The sequence below is a fragment of the Trachypithecus francoisi genome, unplaced genomic scaffold (assembly GCF_009764315.1).
Source record: "Trachypithecus francoisi isolate TF-2019V2 unplaced genomic scaffold, Tfra_2.0 Lachesis_group15, whole genome shotgun sequence".
NCBI lineage: Eukaryota > Metazoa > Chordata > Mammalia > Primates > Cercopithecidae > Trachypithecus > Trachypithecus francoisi.
The window spans coordinates 78,510,646-78,534,227 of NW_022681460.1; the positions used below are offsets into that span (position 1 = coordinate 78,510,646).

At 42.2% G+C, this 23,582-nt stretch overlaps 1 protein-coding gene across 1 annotated transcript in view; it reads right to left on the reverse strand.

The window, feature by feature from the left end:
- The window catches only part of ARFGEF3 (ARFGEF family member 3), a 202,376-nt gene that overhangs the window by 72,439 nt on the left and 106,355 nt on the right, over positions 1-23,582 (reverse strand). The window contains exons 10-12 of the mRNA XM_033235321.1: positions 22,265-22,598; positions 16,144-16,256; positions 14,174-15,084 (exon numbers count right to left, since the gene is read on the reverse strand). Coding sequence (XP_033091212.1) covers positions 14,174-15,084; positions 16,144-16,256; positions 22,265-22,598 — 1,358 coding nt within the window. The remainder of the gene's footprint in view (positions 1-14,173; positions 15,085-16,143; positions 16,257-22,264; positions 22,599-23,582) is intronic.

Sequence of the window (23,582 nt, forward strand, 5' to 3'; positions counted from 1 at the left end):
GCTGCAGGGCCTTTGCATTTGTTTTTGCCACTCCCTAGACTGATCCCAGGATCTCTGGATGCTGCACTCCCTCAATTCTGCCAAGTCTCTGCTCAAGTGACAGAGACACCTTCCCTTTTAATTTCATTATTAAATAGCAAATCCACTCCTGCCCACCAATATGCCGCTTCCTTATCTGGCTTTTAGAAAATGGCCTCAATGGCATTTATTCTACCCAGCTTTATGTTAATATATACTTGTTTATCATCTGCCACCACTACTATAAAATCAATAAGAAGGTGATACTTTATTCATTTTGTTCACTATAGAATCCCCAGTGCCTAGAACAGTGTTTGGTACATGGTAGACCCTTAAAAACATTTGCTGAATGAATAAGAATTAATGGACATGCCAGCATGAGAATTAGATGCAATAATGCATGTAAGATGTTTAGAAAAGTTACTTGTAAATACAACTTTTCAAAAGGAATAATGTTCCTCAAAAAGCTAAACATAGAATCACTATATGACCCAGCGATTCTACTCCCATATAACCACAAGGACTGAAAGCAGGGATTTGAACAGATGCTTGTACGTCAGTGTTCACTGGAGCATTACTTGCAATAGCCAAAAGGTGGAAACAACTGAAGTGCCCATCCACAGATGAATGGATAAGCAAAATGTGGCATATACATAAAATGGGCATTACTCAGCCATGAAAAGGAATGGCGTTCTGATATATGCCACAACATAGAGGCACCTTGAAAACATTATGCTAAGTGTCAGGCGCAAATATATATGGTGCACTCTATGAAGTACCTAGAATAGATTTGAAGAAATAGAAAATAGATTGGAGGTTACCAGGGACCAGGGACCGGGGGCAGAGTACCTTCTATTTGGAATGTTAAAAAAGCTCTGGAAATACTTGCACAACACTGTGAATATAATTAGTACCACTGAATTGTATACTTAAAATTTATTAAAATAGCAAATTTTGTTACATATATTATTACCATGATGAAAACAAATAATAACGTAATACATCAAAACACGTTAGGCCAGGCGCAGTGGCTCACACCTGTAATCCCAGAGCACTTTGGGAGGCTAAGGCAGGTGGATCACTTGACTCCGGAAGTTCGAGACCATCGTGCCCAAGAGGGTGAAATCCCATCTCTACTAAAAATACAAAAATTAGCCCAGCATGGTGGTGTGTGCCTGTAGTCCCAGCTACTTGGGAGGCTGAGGAAAGAGAATTGCTGGAACCCAGGAGGCGGAGGCTGCAGTTAGCAGAGATCGCACCACTGCACTCCAGCCTGGGCAACAGAATGAGACTCTGCTTCAAAAAAACTCCCAAAAAACAAAAAAATAAAAACAAAAAAACCCATGTTAAATGTGCACTTTAAGTGGGTAAACTGTATAGTATATGAGTTATCTCACAATAAAACTGTTAAAAAATAAATGAGGAAATAAAGAGGTTTTAAAAAAACCATTAAATAATAGCTATTGACATTTTCCCCACTGTCTTTTTTTTTTAAAGATATTTTATACTTACTAAAGTTTTCATTTTGAAGATCCCTTTGAGCTTTATATAAATAAACGGAAAAAACAAACAACTACATCTCATGCTCCTAAGATGTGTTCATTCAGTCAGAGTTGTTGGTATCTTGGCTCAAACTTTCACAGGGAGCTTGGGGTGACAAAATTACGGAAGTCGGCTTCTCTGCATCTGCTAGTACACTGGTCCTAAGGCCATCTGCAGACAGCCATTTCCAGGCCCTCAGGGTTCCTCACTATCTGGAGCCTGGTGGTCAGCTCACAGCTCTGCAGCCCAAAGACAACTGCACATCTGTGTCCTTACACTGTCATCTCCTCTTACCCTCCAAAGCCCCACAGGCATTATGAGCCCAGACAAGGGTGGAACAAAACACACCGAGCCATTCCTCTCAGAGCACTTAAGAGATTTTCAATGAATGTTCCATTTGTTCCTGCAAATACTCGGAGGCTGAATTTAGCGATGTGGGGGAAGCAGTCCATCTCTACATTTGTGCATGCAAATTACACATGTCCATATACTCTGCAAATCAGGTCTAAAATTATTCTTTAATCAAAAATATGGCTCATATGTAATGTAAGAGTTTTCTAGAATTAACAAAGAAATGAGAGATACAAATTTTCAACCAGAATGTTTATCCAGTGATGTCGTCCCTATGAATTTTTTTTTTTCCTGAGACAGAGTCTTGTTCTGTCACACAGGCTGGAGTACAGTGGTGTGATCTTGGCTCACTGCAACCCCTGCCTCCCGGGTTCAAGCAATTCTCCTGCCTCAGCCTCTCAAGTAGCTGGAATCACAGGTGTGCATCACCATGCCCAGCTAATTTTTGTATTTTTAGTAAAGACAGGGTTTCACCATGTTGGCCAGGCTGATCTTATAGTCCTCGTGACCCGCCTGTCTCAGCCTCCCAAAGTGCTGGGATTACAGGTGTGAGCCACCATGCCTGGCCATCCCTGTGAATTTTAATAAATAGGTAAGTAAGAAGATGTGGACCAGAGAAAGCTTTCAAAGTTGAACATAATTCAAGAATTTGCCATATTTGAGGGCAGTATAAGCATTTTTTGGTGGGAGTAAGCATATATATTATTCCCATAAAACCACCTTAGACAATCAAAGGTTGGGTATTACCTCTGCCTTATAAAAGAAGGCGGGGGAAATTCAAAACTGTAGAAAATTTGAAGTTGCCTCGAGACGTTGTCTACCAAGGGCACTTTGTGATCATGGGCTGAGGTGCATTTTATTATTACTATGTTTTTATTTATTTTATTTATTTATTTATTTGAGATGGAGTCTTGCTCTTGTTACCCAGGCTGGAGTGCAATGGCACAATCTTGGCTCACTGCAACCTTCACCTCCTGGGTTCAAGTGATTCTCCTGCCTCAGCCTCCCAAGTAGCTGGAATTACAGGCACACGCCACCACGCCCGGCTAATTTTGTATTTTTAGTAGAGACAGGGTTTCTCCATGTTGGTCAGGCTGGTCTAGAACTCCTGACCTCAGGTGATCTGCCCGCCTCAGCCTCCCAAAGTGCTGGGATTACAGGTGTGAGCCACCGCGCCTGGCAAGGCTGAGGTGCATTTTAAAATGAAGATCAGACTGCAAGTGAGATCTGAAAACTATATCTCTGGTTAGCACATGAGCAGTGTATCTCAGCCCCGATGGTCCGTGGGAACCCCCGGCACTCTCAAGGTGCTAGTGGGGCTGATTTCAGTTATCTGGAGGAGACATAGGGCACAAGACCAGTCTCCTTCCATGGTAAAACAGAAAGTAGCATTCAGGGTTGGGTGTTTAACTATCTTGGATCATAGATGAAAGGTACGATTGAGTCTATCAACAAGAAAAAAATGAATCTGTAAATGACTTTCATTTTAGACATCAGTAATAATTCCTTTCAAAATGTTGAAATGTTTACCTCGGGATGTTTTGGAAAACTGAGCACTTGCTCAGATGCTGAAAGTGAAAAAGGCCGCTTATGTGAGTGTTGGCATGGAGACTGAAATCAGCGGAGCAGTGACAAAGCCCTGGCAGGTACTGCCAGTGGAGACACCATCTGTTGGTACCAGCCTACATCCGCATGCAGATTAATTTCTTAAATTACAAAGAGGGGGCAAATTTGTAAATAAAACAAAATAAGGTCTATTTTGTCAACTTAAACAGCCATTTTCTTGCTATGTCAGATATAGTTTACTGGTGATATTGATAATAATGGAAACATGATAAGAATAATTCATTACATGCTTTCTATTGCCTAGAACCAATCTCTCCTCATAGATCATTTTCTAATCCTGCCCAATTGTTTACCAGGAAGGAAAGTGTCCCAGAGACAGTAATTTGCCCAAAGTTACACGGCTCAAAATCGGCAAAGGTCTTTTGGGCCCACACTTCAGGTTTTTGCACTAGCCATGCTCTACTTGCTTTGAATGTCATGAAAAGATTCTGCCATATCCAGTATCTAATAGATACTCTATTTTCCATTCTTCCCTCTGATTGGCCTCACTGATGTGTTATCCAATCTACAGTAACAAACTATAGGAACTATGACTTTTAACGTATTCTCACTCTTTGCATTGCCCAGTGTTCGGTAACTAAAGTTAATTCTCTCCCTCTATAATTAAGATGTGCTTGACTGTGGAAACAGGAGGATGGGTCACCTACTTGACTGCTTACCAGTGAAATATTAGATACAAGATTAGCACAAGAGACCCCTAAAAATCTCTTCTGTGTCTAACGGAATTTGGTACTTCTTCTTTGGATAAACATTAATTTAGAACATTTAATAGTACTGAAGAGTATAAAAAATAAGAAGAGTAGTCCCCGCTTCTTCCAAGGCCCAATGATACCTCTACCAGAAAGACTGACTTCCTTGTGTGTATGAAAATACCACAAAGCGAGATCACACTACATATGTCGAACTGTAACTTGATGTTTTCTAAAAATATGTGATAGATGTGTCTTGATATTGACACTTCTGGATCTGTTTCCTTCTTTTTTAATGACTGTGCATATACCATTGCATAGTTACATTGTGGTTTATGTGATCTTAATGCTCTATTGGTGGACATTTATGTTGTTTCAATTATGAAAAAAACTGAAACAATGAAATGAATGTTAGTACTTCTGCAAGTGTACTAAAAGCAGAATAAGTATATTAAGTTTAATAGATACTTCCAAACTGTTTTCCAAAAAGATTTATACCAATGTTCCCACCTATCCACTGTGCACAAGAGCACTCTTACACCCACTCTCAGCAACGCTGGGCATTATGAGCTTTCTAAACCTTCGTGATAAGATTACACAACTTTGCTTAGTCAGAGATTTGTTTAACTCTAGGGATCTAATTTTTACATAACAATACTGCTTTATCTTCTGATACAGGTTGCAAGAAATTCTTTTAGAGATTTGGAAAAAGGCCCAAAGAAGAAAATAATCTGTAATAACACCAGGCTAAGTAGTATTAATATTTTAATGTGAATTTTAAATCCTTCTTTTTAAAATTACATTATGATAATTTTTCATATCATTAAATATTACTGGAAAACATCATGGTAAATGGCTATATAGGCCGGGTGCAGTGGTTCATGCCTGTAATCCCAGCACTTTAGGAGGCCAAGGCAAGTGGATCACCTGATGTCAGGAGTTCAAGACCAGCCTGGCCAACATGGTGAAACCACGTCTCTACTAAAAATACAAAAATTAGCCAGGCATGGTGGTGGATGCCTGTAATCCCAGCTACTCAGGAAGCTGAGGCAGGAGAATCGTTTGAACCCAGGAGGTGTAGGTTGCAGTGAGCCAGATCGTGCCACTGCACACCAGTTTGGGTGACAGAGCAAGACTGTCTCATAAGTAAATAAATAAATAAATGGCATCTGCTAGTATGCTATAAATCTCTGCCTGAGTTTCTGTTTCTTCAGTGTAGGTTCCAGGAGCCAATGAGACGCCAGGTATCCACTGGTATTTTTAAGTCTGTCAGGACTTAAAAAACTCATACATTTGCTGGGCTACAGTTTTTCAGCCACCATGGGTTTTTTTTTTTTTTTTTTTTCTCCAGAGCTAATCAACTCCAGAGGTTTTTGTGTTCTTGAACAGCATCTCTTAAATAATTGAAAATCCTCTAAGAGAAGCATGTGAAGAACAGCTTAAAGATCCACCAAAAGGAGAAATTGAGTAGATTGTGGTAAGTTAGCAGGAATGGGTATTATAGAGGCATCCTAAGTCATATTTGCAGAGAATACTTAAAGACACAAGGAACATGGCAACAAAATATTAAGTAGAAAGTAAGTTACAAAATTACACATATGACATTCATTCCCCTCATCCTGATACTGTGCAGTGTAATGAGTGTGCTGTCTGGAGCCAGGCTCATATCCTGGTATCACTGCTTCCTAGTTATGTACATACCTTGGATGACTTATTACTTAACCTGTGTCTCAGTTTTCTCATCTGTAAAATGAAGATAATAATATCATCTACTTTACGAGGTTGTTATGAGTATTAAATGAGTTAATATCTGTAAAACCCTTAAATAATACAGGGCATACAGGAAGTTCCATGTTAGATTAGCTATTATTATTATTGCAGATACATGTAAATAAGCACATTCATATGATGAAAAATGACCGCAAAGAAAGATGCCACGATATTTCAGAGTCAGCTTCTAGGTGGTATGATTAGTTATTTTGTGTTGTCTTTTTTTGTAGAGATGAGGTCTTACTATGTTGCCCACTATGTCCTCCCACTTTGGCCTCCCAAAGTGCTGAGACTACAGGAGTGAGATTTTGTGTGGTTTTTATATTGTTGCATTCTCTAAGTTTTATGGTCCACAATGCCAGGTGTTGGTAGAGGAGTTTGTTAGACTACTTATTCTCCATCCCTGCTTCTAGAATACTTCTCTTCCTCCATTTATTAAAACAAGCAAGCAAACTCTCAGCCTTTGAAGCTCCTATCATCTGGCCAGATCTTCCACCCATCCTTGAAACTCTCCTCCGTGATTTGCCAGACACAGCCACATTCACTGACCACCCTGGCATGCAGTCTGTGGCCTCCTCTTCACCCCAATGCCTCCTGCCCTTCCTGCCATTATCCTGCACGACTTCAGCCTCTAGATGGCCAACTCATCCAATGCCAGGTCCTTTTAGAGTCTTGACAACCATGCCATCCACCATTCCCTCTATTCCACCCCTTCCCACGCATGGGCTCCTACAGTAACACTCAGAACCAATTCACCCCACTCCAGGGTTCTTCCTACAACATCACTAATTTAGATTTTAGATGGCCCACTCTGAATGGAATCTTTCTGTTGGCTTACCCACTCACACTACAGTAGATTTTGGAGGAATCCTCACCTGCATGTACTACTGCATTTAATCTGCAGAATAGATAAAGTAAGTGCTGCTGTTTATCATATTTACATTACAGGCAGGCAATGTGAGGCAGGGAGAGGCTCAGTAATTTGCCCATGGTCACAGCTATTTGGCGAGAAATGGCTAGAGCCCAGATATGTATACATGTGTGCCTATGTAAAATTCCTGAAGTTGGGAGGCAGAGGAGGGCGGATCACGAGGTCAGGAGATCGAGACCATCCTGGCTAACACAGTGAAACCCTGTCTCTACTAAAAATACAAAAAATTAGCCAGGCGTGGTGGCAGGCGCCTGTAGTCCCAGCTACTCAGGAGGTTGACGCAGGAGAATGGCGTGAACCCGGGAGGCGGAGCTTGCAGTGAGCCAAGATCGCACCACTGCACTCCAGCTTGGGTGACAGAGTGAGACTCCGTCTCAAAAATAAATAAATAAATAAATAAATAAATAAATAAATTAAACTAAAAAAATTTATTAAGTTAGAGCTCATATTTATGTCTATATAAACTTTCTGAACATTGGTTTCATTCTCCCCCTTTCTGTCTGAGACAACATTCAAGAATGGAAGTCACCAATGACATTACAATAAGGATAACTCTGAATCCATAGTTGGTTTTTAAAACAAAATATGGTGCTGTATTAGAAACTGCTCATTACTATACAAAACCATTTTCTTCTTACTTGGTAATAGAATCATGATTTTACTTGGGCTTGCAATGTGCCCTGTCTCCTAGGAGGGGTCAGTGAACTTGAGGTTGTTGTGTGGCTCTTCCAGACAGCTCCTGAAAGCAGCTGTATTTAGCTCTCAGGTGGCTCCTTTGCTAGCCTTGCCCCCTTCCTTCTTGCTCAGACTACGGATGAGAAGCCAGCAGCTCTGCCAGCACCAGCTGTCTCGGTTCATGAGGAAACCTGAAGATGACAGTCACCTATTAACACGAGTAGAGCAGAAAGACAGGAGCACGTGGGTCCCTGATCATCATGGAGCTCTGGAGATCAGACCTCAGACTCAATTTAGAGGAAAGGAAATGAATCTCTTTCGTTTTGTAGTAATATCTGCCTTTTTTTTTTTTTTGAGACAGAGTTTCACACTTGTTGCCCAGGCTGGAGTGCAGTGGCGCGATCTCAACTCACCACAACCTCTGCTTCCTGGGTTCAAGAGATTCTCTTGCCTCAGCCTCCTGAGTAGCTGGGACTACAGGCATGTGCCACCATGCCTGGCTAATTTTGTATTTTTAGTACAGATGGGGTTTCTCCATTGTTGGTCAGGCTGTTCTTGAACTCCCAACCTCAGGTGATCTGCCCACCTCAGCCTCCCAAAGTGCTGGCATTACAGGTGTGAGCCACTGCACCAGGCCATCATCTGCATTTTCTATATATGCAAACAAACCTAATCCTAACTGACAGAGGCAGCATAACATACTCATTTACTTATTTGAGGTTTTCTTCCTGTAATTTTACCTTCTGCATTATACAAAGATAGCAAGGTAAACTTGTATTTGCCATCTTTTAAGGTGTTTAAACCACAGAGAAAAAAACTGAGGCTTGGTAACAGCATAAATGCCTTCCTGGTTGTATAGTCACAAAGCCAGAGCTCCTTCCAAAGACTTCAGCCCACTCCTTAGAGGGTAAAGAGACAGGGGAAGAAGCAGTGAGGCAGAGAAGGGAGAGCCTAGGCTGGGCAGAGGTTGCAGGTCTGTGGCTGCCCACCGCCTGGCAGTACCTGCAGGGTTGGCAGGACCCCCGGGGAGAGCAGACGACAGCAGCAAAATCACAGGACCCTCAGGGAGCCAATGATTGGAGATAATGGAGGCTCCCTGGTGATATAAGAGGTGAGGGGCCTTACAGATACAAACTCCAGCTTCTGGTTTGACCCTGGGTTTAGAACTAAAGGGAGGGCAGAGACCAAATGTTCTCCCTGCTAGGCAGGCTGGGGGGCTAGAGTCAGCTTTGTTTTAATGTAAAGAAATAGATATATCTTATATAACTGAGATTGATACTTGCTATACTATCTTTCAGGAAATCTGGTATTTTATAAATATCATATTGCTTGCAGCATTATGATAGCCTTACATTTGGTTACAGTAAGTCACAAGACTGCAACTGAAAACCAGTAATCTAAGGAACAGCAATCCCAAGTCAGTGCCCATGACCCTTGATCAATTGCTCTACAAGGCTGGGACCTTCCTTTAGTGCTGAGGAGCCACCTTACACAGATGTCACTTTGTTTATTTTATTTTTATTTTTATTTTTATTTTTATTTTTATTTTTATTTTTATTTATTATTTTTATTTTTTTTTTTTTGAGGCGGAGTCTCGCTCTGTTGCCCGGACTGGAGTGCAGTGGCCGGATCTCAGCTCACGGCAAGCTCCGCCTCCCGGGTTCACGCCATTCTCCTGCCTCAGCCTCCCGAGTAGCTGGGACTACAGGCGCCCGCCACCTCGCCGGCTAGTTTTTGTATTTTTAGTAGAGACGGGGTTTCACCGTGTTAGCCAGGATGGTCTCGATCTCCTGACCTCGTGATCCGCCCGTCTCGGCCTCCCAAAGTGCTGGGATTACAGGCTTGAGCCACCGCGCCCGGCCGTCACTTTGTTCTATCCAGGATCAAAGAGGCATTTCTGCAGCGATCACAGCTCATGTCAAGCACTGTCTTTATAAAAAACATACTTTATTTGCCCGAACATTTTCAAACTCCCCTACCATATGAAACTTTAATTGCTTTGAAAAGAAAGGCTCTCTTGAATCCTGTAGAATTAAGAAGGCTCATTTCAACGGCATATTAGCTGTCTGAAGATAGGAGTCACTGAGAAACACTGAGTGACTGTGATTCAGCTGAGAAAGCAGCTCCCTGATAACAGGGTAGGGATGAAGGCTTGATGGATGTTTATGACAAAGTGAGGTTTGAAGCTTCTGACATCAAAATAAATAATGAGAAACTCAGAGAGTTTCTTTCCCTTCTCCCTCTCTTCTAGTTTTACTTTCATAACATTCTCTCAGAAGAACAAAGGAAATCTGCCATCTCCGTCTCAGTGGAGCATCTATGTTTCTCTTTTGTTAATTTTTAATCATGGAAGTGGCACTTGCAAGGGGGCAAGAGGACATGCCTCAGTCCCGAGATGGACGTGGGCCAGCACCCAGTGGCTGGGGGGTAGCCAAAGCAATGATGAGTGCCACCAGTTGAACCACAGCAGTGATGGAAGACAGCCAGCTGTTGGTAACAGGACCACAGAGTGATGGGTCTGTAATTTGGAAAGAGAGTCCAACTCCTGAATAGGAAAATTTTGTGATGTCACAAGAATTAAATAGACCTACAACTAAATTACGTCAATAAAAATGACATTCAAAAACAACCGAACATTTGTGAAGTCTCTTTTCAATGTCTTGATTTCTACATTTAAAAAATAATTTCATAAAACATATTTGGTCTGATGGGAAATTTATGGAACTCTAAAATTTGGGCAGTCTGCAACATTTATAGGGCCATATTCTGGCCACATAAAAAATTCACAAAAGCCCTGTTTTGCATATACTATAAATAAGTATTGATTTGAAAGGTACAAAAACACAAAACTGAAGACCTGCTTTGGCCTCAAATTTGAAAAAGACTTTGCTAGGATTATGTTTCTTAATTCTCATAAGAAATGAGGGTGGTCCCTTGGAAGTCAGTCCTCACCACTGTGAAAATTCATTCATCTGAAATTTCTGGGGATGTGTTGATAAAGAAGAAGTTATCTGAGAGCTAAATTTTATATATTGTGCTGAAACTTTGGCAGTGGAGTTATTTTGTATGGATAATTTGAATTTTTTTTTCTTTGAGGTGGAGTAGCTCTGTTGCCCAGGCTGGACTGCAGTGGTACAATCTCGGCTCACTGCAACCTCTGCCTCCTGGGTTCAAGCGATTCTCCTGCCTCAGCCTCCTGAGTAGCTGGGATTACAGGCATGCGCCACCATGCCTGGCTAATTTTTTTGTATTTTTAGTAGAGACGGGGTTTTGCCATGTTGACCCGGCTGGTCTCAAACTCCTGGCCTCAAGTGATCCGCCCGCCTCAGCCTCCTGGATAATGTTAATTTTAAATAGAAGACCCTAACTATAATTTTACCATTTCTTGATGGCTCAAGGCCATAATTATTACTGCAACCAGTGGCCATGCTGAGCTCTGATACACAGCTATTCTGGGGACTAACCATGTTTGGTGGGCTCTCTGCCTTGGTACAAGGGACACCAAGCTGGTCGGAGTAGCCAAGGCTGCCAAACCTCTCCATACGACTATTCCCAGCCAGGAAGAGGCAGAGACTCAAAGGATCCACCAACTGCTTCCAAAGAACAACCTGAGAGGCTTTATGTACAACTCCTTCAGCTCATGAACTACTGCACATCCCGAGAGACCTAAAGGCTTGGTGCAGTGGCTCATTCCTGTAATCCTAGCACTTTGGGAGACCAAAGCAGGAGGATCGTTTGAGCCCAGGAGTTCGAGACCAGCCAGAACAACATAGTGAGACCTCATCTCTTTTCTTTCTTTTATTTCCTTCTTTCCAACATAGTGAGACCCTTTCCCTTCTCCCTTCCTTCCTTCCCTCCCTTCCTCCCTTCCCTCCCTTTCTCTTTCTCTTTCTTTCTCTCTTTCTCTTTCTTTGACAGGGTCTGAAGGGCAGTGGTGCAAACATGGTTAACTGGAGCCTCAACCTCCCAGGCCCAAGTGATCCACCCACCTCAGCCTCCCAAGTGGCTGGGACAACAGGTGCACCACCATGCTTGGCTAATTTTTATATTTTTTTGTAGAGAAAGGTTCTCACATGTTGCCTAGGCTGGTCTCAAACTCCTGAGCTCAAGCAATCCACCCGTCTCAGCCTCTTAAAGTGCTGGGATTGCAGGTGTGAGCCACCATGCCTGGCCAATATCCCATATCTACAAAAGAAAAAAAAAATTTCTGGGTGTGGTGGTACCTACAGTCTCAGCTACTTGGGAGGCTGAGCCACTGCACTTCGGCCTGGGTAACAGAGTCAGACCCTGTTACAAAAAAAAAGGAGAGACCGAAGAACAACTTCATCAATTTACAATCAATAAATATTGATTGAGAATAAGCTGTACATATCCTGGGACCTTAGCATATAGCACAATTCAGCTTCTCTATAAATGCTGGTTGAAGGAGGATTTGCATTGGTGTGTCTGACAGAGAGAGAGAGAGAAAGGGAGAGAGAGATGGACAAAAAGACAGAGAGACAGACACAAATGTGCACAAAACACACCCCTAGAATGTTCAATAAGAGAAGATCAAATTTCATGACAGTGGTATAAAAGATATTAGGGAGAAATATAATTTTTTAAGAAGAGTATACATTTTCCTAGCCTTCCAATGAAACATGAATTTTGTTTCACACCAAATAAAAAAATCCAACATTTGTTATACTTATCTCCAAAAGAAAAAATATTGAGGAAAAAGTTATGTTAGGGAGCCTTAAAAATTGGTGTGAAATTAGGAAATAAGGTGTGAAATTCTTAGGAAATAAGAATTAGGGCAGTGAGTGGAGATGGGCCACTGCACTCCAGCCTGGGTGACAGAGCGAGACTCCACCTCCAAAAAAAAATAAATTAGGAAAGTAGAGAAATCATGTCTCTTTACATCTTTTTCTAGGTCATGTGAAAATTTCTGGAGTAACAATTCTGTGTCTCCTTTGGTGCTTGCTACAACTTTGGATCATTTTCATATTAAAAAATGTTCCGGCTGGGCAGTGGCTCACGCCTGTAATCCCAGCACTTTGGGAGGCCAAGGCAGGCGGATCACAAGGTCAGGAGATCGAGACCATCCTGGCTAACACAGTGAAACCCCATCTCTACTAAAAATACAAAAAATTATCCAGGCTTGGTGATGGGCGCCTGTAGTCCCAGCTACTTGAGAGGCTGAGCCAGGAGAATGGCATGAACCTCGGAGGCGGAGCTTGCGGTGAGCCGAGATTGCGCCACTGCACTCCAGCCTGGGTGACAGAGTGAGACTCCGTCTCAAAAAAAAAAAAAAAAAAAGTTCCTCCTCATATATATGGAGATTTAAGTGTCTTTTACTTGTCCTCTTGAAAAAGGACAATTTGGTCAGCTTCTTAAAGATACTTATTAAGCTACACATCTGTCAGCTTCTAACTAAGTTCCAGTAACTGGGCTACAATTTTTCATGTATCTGCATGAAGTTTTCTTTGCTAGAAAATAAAAAGTGAGACACGGTCTCAGCCCTCAAAGAGCACGGAGTATAGAGAGGGGAGGGTGGAAGGGATGGTGGATGCATTAACAAATGACTGTGATAAATGCAGCAAGCACAATGACAAACACAAGTTCAAGGTTAGGTGGGAGACGAGCAAGTGATTGTGGCTTTTTAGCAGTTCTGTGTCAGTTCTCAGGGTCAGCCCTTTGAATCTGAGCACAGGCTTAGGGAGATTCATTCGCCTCAGTATTCTGTGGTCAAGAGACACTTGTATTTGAGGGAAAGGCACAGAGGACCTCCCTGGTATCACACAAACATTTATTCCTACCATACATTTTATGTACCCATTAATTGCTTTCTTTCTGTATTATCTTTCAAGAAAACTATCTTAAAAATAATTATTTACTATGTGAAATGCTACTACTTCCCTGTATTCTTTGTCTGCTTCCTCCACCAAAACTCTAGGTGATTCTCTCCTTCCCTTCAATAATACCAGCATGATTCTCTGACGTAATTTGGCCACTATTCCCCCAGCACCACTGTTTATGTTCTGATTCACAATTCAACATACGGAAGGGTCTGAGATGGGGGAATGCAACGTTACCAAGCTATACTGGACTATCACACATTGTTCGAATGTTCAGTAGAATTCAGAAGATATTGGGAGGACTTGGAGTGCAACTGATCCAAGACAGCATTCAAAATAGTTTACTTTTTGATACGCCAAAAGTGCATTGCTCTATGAATTTTAGACACCAAGACATAGAAGCATACTGATAATTCAGTGTTTTAAGGATTACAGACTGTCAGGTTGTTTCTATCAACAGCACCTTTCTAGAATGCAGCTACTTCTCATTCTTTACTTTATATCCTATACATTTATCAGTCTCATAGTATATTCCAGCCATTGACTGCTGTAGAATTCAAATAAACCACCACTAACAGGTCTTAGATGTCTTTGCCCTTTTTAAACTGGGGAAACCCAAAGATTCATTAATATGCTTTGAGCACTTCAAACTATAAGCATGACAGTAATTGCCCATTAAGGCAAACTGCTCTGAACAATCTTGTTGACTATACAGCAGAGAATTGTTTACAAACCTGAGCAGAAAGTAGAGGCAAAGTTCTGCAGAGCGGTGTCCACCTCCTCTACACTGGAGAGAGCCAGGAGCCGAGGGAGGAGGCCTTCCAGGGACTGTATGAACAGCCTGGCGCTGTGCTGATCCGCCTCCTGGTTCTTCAGCAGTTTTAGAGACAGGGCAGCAGCTCGCAGGGACCGGTGGCCTAGGCAGTCCCGGGGTGTCTGCTCTTCATCGGCTAGAGAACAGTTGTCCGACCCAATGTCTGACACATCGGACCTGCCCGAGTCCTTTTCTGCTGCCATTGAGTACTGATCACAGGAATCAAATTCTGTCCTAGAAAGGTCTTGGTCATCAACACTAAAATTGCTCTCACTATACCTAGATCCATAGGACCTTGTCCTGCAGTCTACTGACAGGAAGTTAGTTATGTCAGGGTAAGGGACTGTGTGGCTTCTCTGCACGACATCTGGCTGGTCTACTGCCTCTGTTTCCAATACTTTGCTCAGCGTCTCCTTGCCCTCCGGGATGGCTGGCGACTTGAGACTGTTCTTGTGGTTTCCCGAGTGGTCCTCGGGTGTAGTCTGACCCAACTCTCCCTCGAGAGTGGTCTGGCCTGTGTCTGTGGTGACACTGATGCTGATGTCAAGGTTCCTCTCGTTCCCTGATTCCCACGGCGTGTGTTCCGAGGACAGCACTCGCCGCTGCCAGCGGAAGTCAGCCTCATTGATCTCCATGGAATCTCGGCTCCACTCGGCCCCATCCTTCAGCTCCTCAAGGCGCAGAAGCAGCAGTTGCACCTGACCTTCGCTCAAGCCCTTCCCCTGGCTGAGCTCATCCAGGGCACCCAGCAAGGTGCAGACACAGGACACCGCTGCATAGCAAGCTTCGATGCCACCCTTGATGCATGCTTCGGTCATGCCATCCATGATGCTAAACAGTGTTCAAAAGAGAAAACCGAACAAACGCATAAAATATAGAAAATATCTCTGAATGGAACAAGAGTGTTAGACTGGCTAACAGCATAGTATTCAAAACGGAGAGTCTGATTTGCATAAAACAAAATGGTCCGGGCAATAAATAAAGGAAACAAACATGCTTAGGTGGGCAGAGAAAAATCTTCAGATAAAGTGGCCTGCATTGGCCAGGCATGGTGGCTCATGTCTGCAATCCCAGCACTTTGGGAGGCTGAGGCAGGTGGATCACTTGAGGTCAGGAGTTTGAGACCAGCCTGGCTAACAAGGTGAAACCACATCTCTACTAAAAATACAAAGAATTAGCCAGGTGTGGTTGGTGTGTGCCTGTAATCCCAGCTACTTGGGAGGCTGAGACAGGAGAATCATTTGAACCTGGAAGGCAGAGGTTGCAGTGAGCCAAGATCCCGCCACCGCACTCCAGCCTGGGCGACAGAGCAAGACTCTGTCAAAAAAAAAAAGGGGGGTCTGCATTGAATCACCCTCCCTCTTGGCTCGCTGGTTTATCTGGGTACAAATAGAAGCTCCCGATGAGCATTTATGACCTTCCCGAACAATCTCACTTTTGTATTATGCTCGGTATTTCAAATAGAAAATAGTGATAATGGTTATATGATAATGTGGACCTTCCTCTATAAAGAAAACATATTCCTGAACAGATGTATGTGAATGCAACTATTATGAGCCTTATATTATTCAGTTTTCTAGGGGGGCTACATGTGAAGAAATCCTATAGCTACAGTATTGTAAGTCAAAAGTTCTTCTCTAAAAAAATCCCAATGAATAATTATTATATATTTCACTTGGTATATTTGGTTTTAAGTCAATATGAAAATATAAAAAGTTCCATGATTATAATAAATTGAGATACGTCTTCTCATGTAGCTTGTGGGTGAATTATTAAATAGACACATTTCATATAATGTAGAAATTTTTAAAATCTCAGGGATTTGCAAGCAAAGTTAAAAGTCTTCAGAAAAGCAGCCTCAACAAAGACCTAAAAGGATAAATATCATACAGTTTGAGGAGATCCAGATGAGACTTTCTTTTTGAAATTGATCTTTTTCTGGACTCTGATTCGATGGAGCTGGGTCCTGCCAAGTCACAGAGACGCTGTGGGCTCCCGAGTATCTTAAAGAAAACGGCAAAAGAGTAACAGAAAAGTGAGTATCACAAAAAAGCACAAGGTTTTTAAATTGTGAGATCAAATAAACATGTACTTTCCCTACTGAGTGATATAGTATAAGGAGAAACACAACTATTTGGAACTTCCAATCTTAGTAAGACTGATTTAGGTTTTCTTCTCGACATATGGTGTGTATCAGGCTCCTCGCTCCTCAGCTCAGCGCTGGCTTAGACAAAATTCTCAGAGGGATTGTTGAAAAATCTTTTCTAGCACAGAACTAGAAAACACTTGGATCTCTGTTCTTTAGTAAGATTGGCCTTTAATATAACCTTCCTGGACTCTTTTTGTCTACTTTTGGTATCAGGTCGGCTAGCTTCATAAACTGGGTGGAGAAGTACGCCCTCTTTCTCATCACCGAAAAAGTTCACGGAAGATTGGAATTACCTGTTCCTTGAATGCTTGTATAACTCGTTTCTAAAGCTACATGGGGCCAGAATTTTAATAGGAATCCTTCAACTACTTCCTCCATTTCTTTCAAGATTATAGGACTATTCAGGTCCTCAATTTCTTCTTGAACCAACTTTTTAAAAGTTGCATTATTTCCTAGGGACTTATCCATTTTACCTGGTTTTCAAATTTACTATTCTAAAGATGTCTTAATACCCTCTTTTATTTCTTTAATGTGTGTAACATTTATAGTTAGGTATTTTTTCATTTTTATTTCTATTCATTTGTACCTGTTTTAAAATTTTTTTATTGCTCTTGAGAAAAGTTTTTCAATTTTCTTGATCTTTTCAGTCCTAACATTTTCTGCTTTTAAAAATCCCCTATATTTCCTTGTCACATTACTTTCTTCTTTTATCCTTATTTTTCCTCCTTTCTACTTTCTTCGAATTTATTCTATTCTTTTTTTTCTAACTAAGCTGGAGAATTAGGACATTAAGGTTTTCTATTTTTTAATATAAGGAGTTAAAGCTATACATATCTTCCCATTTACTGCTTCTCACAAGTTTTCATATGTAGACTGTTCATAATTGTTCATTTCTAACACATTTTTATAGACATACGGTAGAAGTCTATAGAAGATGTCAACTCGAGGCTAAATTGATTCAAGGAAAGATGGTTAATGCAGTGTGTCTGCAGCAGACGTCCCATCGTATGCCCATTCATCTTCAAAGTGATTGATACTCCAAGCAAAGCAGGAAAAGGTCCATTACACAGAAGAAGCTGTATTTTAAGTGACTCTCCTCTTTCCCTCTTTCCATATTTCTTTCTTACCACAGAAATTGAACATTTCTGCTCTCTGGGAGGAAAAGAAATGAAGCTTCCACTTTTTGTTGACATCAAAAAAAGAGTGACAATGCTGGGGCTAAAGTCTGGCAGGCTCTCTCTTTCCCTCTCTCTCTCTCACCCCCTCTCTACAGGCCTGCAGCCCCGTGGCTGGACCCTCTGAGCCTCAGGATGCTCCATCTCTTGCTCAAAGGATAAGTGCATTTCCAAAAGATGGAGTGAAAACCTCACTGTCTCCTGGGATTCTACCACAATTTAAAATTCAGCTTCACCGGTAATAAATTAGATATTCACTGTTAATAAAGTCACTAATTTTTTTTAAAGATGGAATATCGCTCTGTCACCCAGACTGGAGTACAGCAGCACAATCTCGGCTCACTGCAACCTCTGCCTACTGGGTTCAAGAGACTCTCCTGCCTAAGTCTACCAAGAAGCTGGGACCACAGGTTGTGTGCTACCACGCCAGGCTAATTTTTTTGTATTTTTAGTAGAGACGGGGTTTCACCATGTTGGCCAGCCTGATCTTGAACTTCTGACCTCAGGTGATCTGCCCATCTTGGCCTCCCAAGATAGTCTATTTTAATTCCCACATTAATCTTGTGCTTATTTCTCAACTGCTTCAGAATCTGGAGGGAAAGGGATAGATTGATAAGGTTTCTGGAGAACCCTTGACAAATACTAAAAGGAAAGATGTTTTAATCTCAGCTTCTTCAGGTGGGAATGAGAGTTGTGGGATCTGTGGCTGGGGTGCCAGAGGTCTGATAAAGACTAGGGAACTTCTAAAGCCGAGCTATAGGAGAGAAAAGGAAGCAAGCTGTACTTTTTCATTACTGTTCATTTTAAGGGGAAATCAGAAACAAAAAAGGGGCTGTGCTTTGAAAAACAAAGATGTCCTGTATGTCCTTGATCAATAGGCACACACTGCATATGGCAGAGTGACAAACTAAAACTAGAACAGGGAAATAACACACCAAGCATACAAACTCCAAAAGGCTAAACAAACATCCTGGGAACCCAGTGGTTTTCTTTGTGTGCACAAGCCCTGCACATTTTGCTATCTAGGTTACCAACTTTCCCAAATGATTGATTTTGTCGTATAAAGTGGAGATGCTGCTTTTTAGAACATCTTGGCCCCAATTAGTCTGCTGGGCTCCTTGGGGCAGCACTGCCTGGACGTGCTACTTGGGTACTACCATCAAATTCTAGCATCACCTCTGCAAAATGACCTTGGAAAGATAGAACATCTATGATGAACAGAAAAACATAACTAACTTCCTTTTGCAGTACAAAGGAAATTATTTAAAACACATTTAGAGACCTACGTATGCCATATGCAAAGTATGTACTTAGCATCCAGGTACCAAGCGGCTCTACTGTGGGCAGTGACCGCTCTAGTGCCTGCCATTTCTGGGGGGGAAAAGAAAGGTTGCTGCTGCTTATAAAATAGCCTCTTTGTAGACATTTTGTCTTCAGGTCCATATGTCAGTCAGTCAAAAGTTACTAAACACTTATTCTGATTCAAGCATTATAGTGTTAAATACTAGGGGAAAACATACAGAAGCAATCTACACAGAAAAGTCTAGTTGAGGAGACAAGAAGCTTGTTCCCCATTCTATTGTGAAACATCAGTGTGATGGGGCGTATAATCAATTGCTAAATGGCGGGATGGAATTTAAAGAAGAACACGATCAGTGGTGTGAGGAAGCCCAGCCATGAAGGACAAGGATTTTGATAGCAAAGAAGCAGCCATACTTAAAACATCAGGCTTCACCGTCTTAGCCTTACGACTCACAACGTGAAGGACTTTGGGCAAGTGACTTCTCCCCTCAGAGCCTCAGCTTTCCCATCTGGAAAATGGGCATAATATTATCTTCCTAAGGAAGTTTGTAAATAAGCTAATGGGAAGAGGCAGTGATGTCTAGCCTGTTGCAATTAATCACTCAATTCTGTGAAGGGGGAGTGGCCCACAAGACTAAGGGACAGGAAACCCTGAAGAGGCGGGGAGGTGGGAATTGAACAAAGCAGTCAATGGGATGAAGGTGCATCCTGGGAAGTGATGGAAAATGCAAATGATGGAAGAAGGCTCTGGAAGTTGGGCACAGTAACTCAGCCTTGATGGGAGAGTCAATGAAGAGCCATTAGTTGGCCATTAGAAAAGCCAATGATTAGAGTGCCCCGGGCAATGGGAAAATTGTTAACAGTGGTGATTTATGGACATAAATCCAGTAAGACAAAAGGAATAAAACAGGCAGGAGAAGGAGGCCAGCTAGAATTGAACCAACTATTTTCAGCCTCCATATGTTTTTTCTCTTCCTTGCAAGAGCAATAAGTATACCACATATTTGTTTAGCACTTGATACTTACAAAGTACTTAGGCAAACTTTAGTGCATTTTGAATTTGCAATCTTTGGAATAGTATAACAATGTACCCATGAGAAAACTTTTAAGTTCAGAGTTAAATGATTTACCTGTATCACATAGTCAGTGAGTGGCAGAAAGAGGATTCAAACCCTGACTCTTTTTTTTTTTTTTTAATTATACTTTAAGTTCTAGGGTACATGTGCACAACGTGCAGGTTTGTTACATATGTATACTTGTGCCACGTTGGTGTGCTGCAGCCATCAACTCGTCAGCACCCATCAACTCGTCATTTACATCAGGTATAACTCCCAATGCAATCCCTCCCTGCTCCCCCCTCCCCATAATAGGCCCTGGTGTATGATGTTCCCCTTCCTGAGTCCAAGTGATCTCATTGTCGAACCCTGACTCTTAAACTCAGGTTCCTGAAATGGGCAGCAGAACCTACACCAAGAAACAGGCTGCTGGGGGTCATTTGCACCGCAATGTGAGAGTCAAGTTTAGTGACAAGAATGATGCAGCAAAAGACCATGGGATTAGGGTCAGCGGGTCCAGGGTTTGCACCTTCTTTTTCTTTGGGACTTTGGGCAAACCATTTGACCTCCTCAAGCCTAAGTTTCTTTGTGGGAGGGAATTTCCTTTTCCTCTGGCATCACACTTCTATGAGGAGGAACATCCAGTGCAGTAAAATTCTAGGCCTCTCTTCTCCTTTCCTCTCGTTTCTTCCAGGTATAGGAAGAGCCCCTGATCAGACTGGTGAATTTAGGATAAGGAGCTGAGCATGCCTTGCTAGCCCCTTTCTCTCCCATCTTCCTGGGGATCTGCTAATCAGAGGAAGCCCACGCTTGCCCCTCCAGGATGCAAGCTGAACAGGTGTAGGGGAGGACCCTGGGGAAGGGCCACTGCTGTCTTAGTGGTGAAGAGTGGTCTAGTCTCACTGGCCTCCAAAGTTGTATTATATCTGCCCATCTAGTGAAGATCAGTTCTTAAAGCTGGCCTTTTGATCTCCATTGCCTGAAGCTCTGGTGGGGAAAAGAAGTAACATTCTTAATTGGTAAAAATAAAGTTGATGGCCAGGCACAGTGGCTCACACCTGTAACCCTAGCACTTCGGAAGACTGAGGCGGGAGGATTGCTTGAGCTCAGGAGTTTGAGACCAGCGTGGGCAACATGTCTCTACAAAAAATACAAAAATTAGCCAGGTGTGGTGTCATGCACCTGTGGTCCCAGCTACTCAGGAGACTGAGGTAGGAGGATCACTTGAACTCAGGAGGTCCATGCTGCACTGAGTCGTGATTGTGCCACTGCACTCCAGCCTGGGCAACAGAGTGAGACCCTGTCTCAAAATAAATAAATAAATAAAAGTTGATATACAACCTCACAAATTTATTATGAATAATAAAAATAATATATGTGAAGTGCCTGGCATATAATAGGCAAGAAAAAGAATGGTAAATATTATCATGGGCTCATAGATTTTCTTAACAGCCATTAAATCTGGGCCACTCCTTAATTTCTAGAAATAGTGGGTCAGAACTTTCCAATACTCATAACAATAAAATCTCATTAAAACACCAAGAAAGAATTCAAATTTAACTTCTCAGATATTGGTTGGCGGCAATGATTGCTTAAAATAAATTAATCATCAACAAGGGAATTTTGCTACTCTGGTTTTTGCAGGAGTGAGATACCAAAAGGAAATGCAATTTTGCAATTGGACCTTTATGATCAGATTCACAAATACAAAAACACTGATGACTTTTCCTTTTGGTTTTCTGAGAGAAGGCAGAGGAATCTTTGTTTGAAGCACCTTCAAAATAAGCCTAATTCTGCCTCAAAACTATGAAGCAGCACACTGGGATGGCTACTGCAATCTGGACAATCTTTATGTTCTCACTGGGGTCGTGACATTTGGGAGAAATGAGGCAAAAGAATGGAACAAAGGATTCCCCTTAGCAGAGACTGGCAAAGCTCTTTTTTTGGGATAATGTGCCACCTGAGTATAAAATCATTTTGAAATCTAATGTTGGCAAAGGCGAATAAACACATATATCTGCACAAACAGCACCTAAGGTAGAAGAATGAAATCTCAGCATGGGCCTGGTCAGGTGCACATCTAACAGAGTCTTAACAACCACTAGCTCGATTCTCAAATGGTTTTGTATCACTGAACACCACTGACCCCTCTTACCCAGGTTCGCAATACACGTTCACACTCACAGACTCTAGACATAGCATTCGTTACTGGACACCATGAGGCAGCAATGAAGTTCTGGCAAGTGATTGACAAGCCTTTTCTGAGGGCTTCTTGTATGCGAAACTTGTAAACCTTGTAAACCTGGTGGCGATCTCCAGTGCCTCCTCACCTCTTTCATTATTTTGATGGCTTCCACGCGGTGCTGGGGTGGGGGGTACAGCAGCACTCGGTGGTAGAGGGACTGCAGCACGGGCTTCATGGAGTCCACGGACCCCACCAGCCGGACCAGCTCGGCTGCAATGTAATAGATAGTCCGAGCCACGGGCCCGCTCAGGGCTGGAGCAGTGCAGGAGCAGCCTGATCCCCGGCCATGATCAGACACTCCTGGAGACGCAGAGTCCGACTCCAGGCTGGTACTGGTGCTGCTGCTGTGAGCAGAGGTGATGGTTTTGTCATGAATTGGATTCCCTAGGATGACGATGAGAGCAGGGCAGAGGTTTTTCCTGGGAAGAGATGGTGAGAAAAGTAAGTTTCCCCACAAGACAAATGATAAAATTTACTCTGCGAGTAAACAGATGCTGCAGAAATGACAAGAGTGGGGCTCTTTACTGCTTCTTCTTTTGGCTACATTTTGCCCGTTTTCTAAGTCTCTCTAACATTTCTGGGTATTTCAACAATACTTTTCCTCATAAACTGAGCTAGCATGAATAAAATAAAATATAAGAGAAGCATTAAGAAACCATCATAAGTGAAGAAATGGACTCAAAATGCTAAATGGCTGTTATAAAGTTTCATATTACTATAAATAACAAAATTATTTACCATTTGAGAAGTTAATTGCAAATTCCATACTGACACCTGCCATTTGGCTTCCTTCCTGTCGATAAGCCCAGGGATCCAGAACAACCAGCTGCCTGCCTGCGGGGCCTGTCACTTCTGGGAATCTCTGACTATGATTAAGAGACTGGTATTCGGGTTGAGATGGAGCTAGGGCTAGGAGTAAAGCTCAGTATCTCTTGCTCCCTGCATAAGTTATATGCTTTTTGAATGAGCTGAAAACACAGAAAAATTTTCTGGTTCTGGTATCTCATGATCCTATGATATAAACTAAAGAGGGCCTTGGAAGCATATTCTGCCATAATCATCATCGGTTTTTCTGCGGATTTTGGTCTGATGGATGTCAACAAAACAATTTATCTGCTTTATTATTATTATTATTCTTATCATATATTTTTTTGAGACAGAGTCTAGCTTTGTCGCCCAGACTGGAGTGCAGTGGCGCAATCTCGGCTCACCGCAACCTCCACCTCCCAGGTTCAAGTGATTCTCCTGCCTCAGCCTCCCAAATAGCTGGGATTACAGGCGCCCACCATCACCCTCAGCTAATTTTTTGTATTTTTAGTAGAGACAGGGTTTCACTGTGTTGGCCTTGAACTCCTGACCTTGTGATCCACCCACCTAGGTTTCCCAAAGTGCTGAGAGTGTGA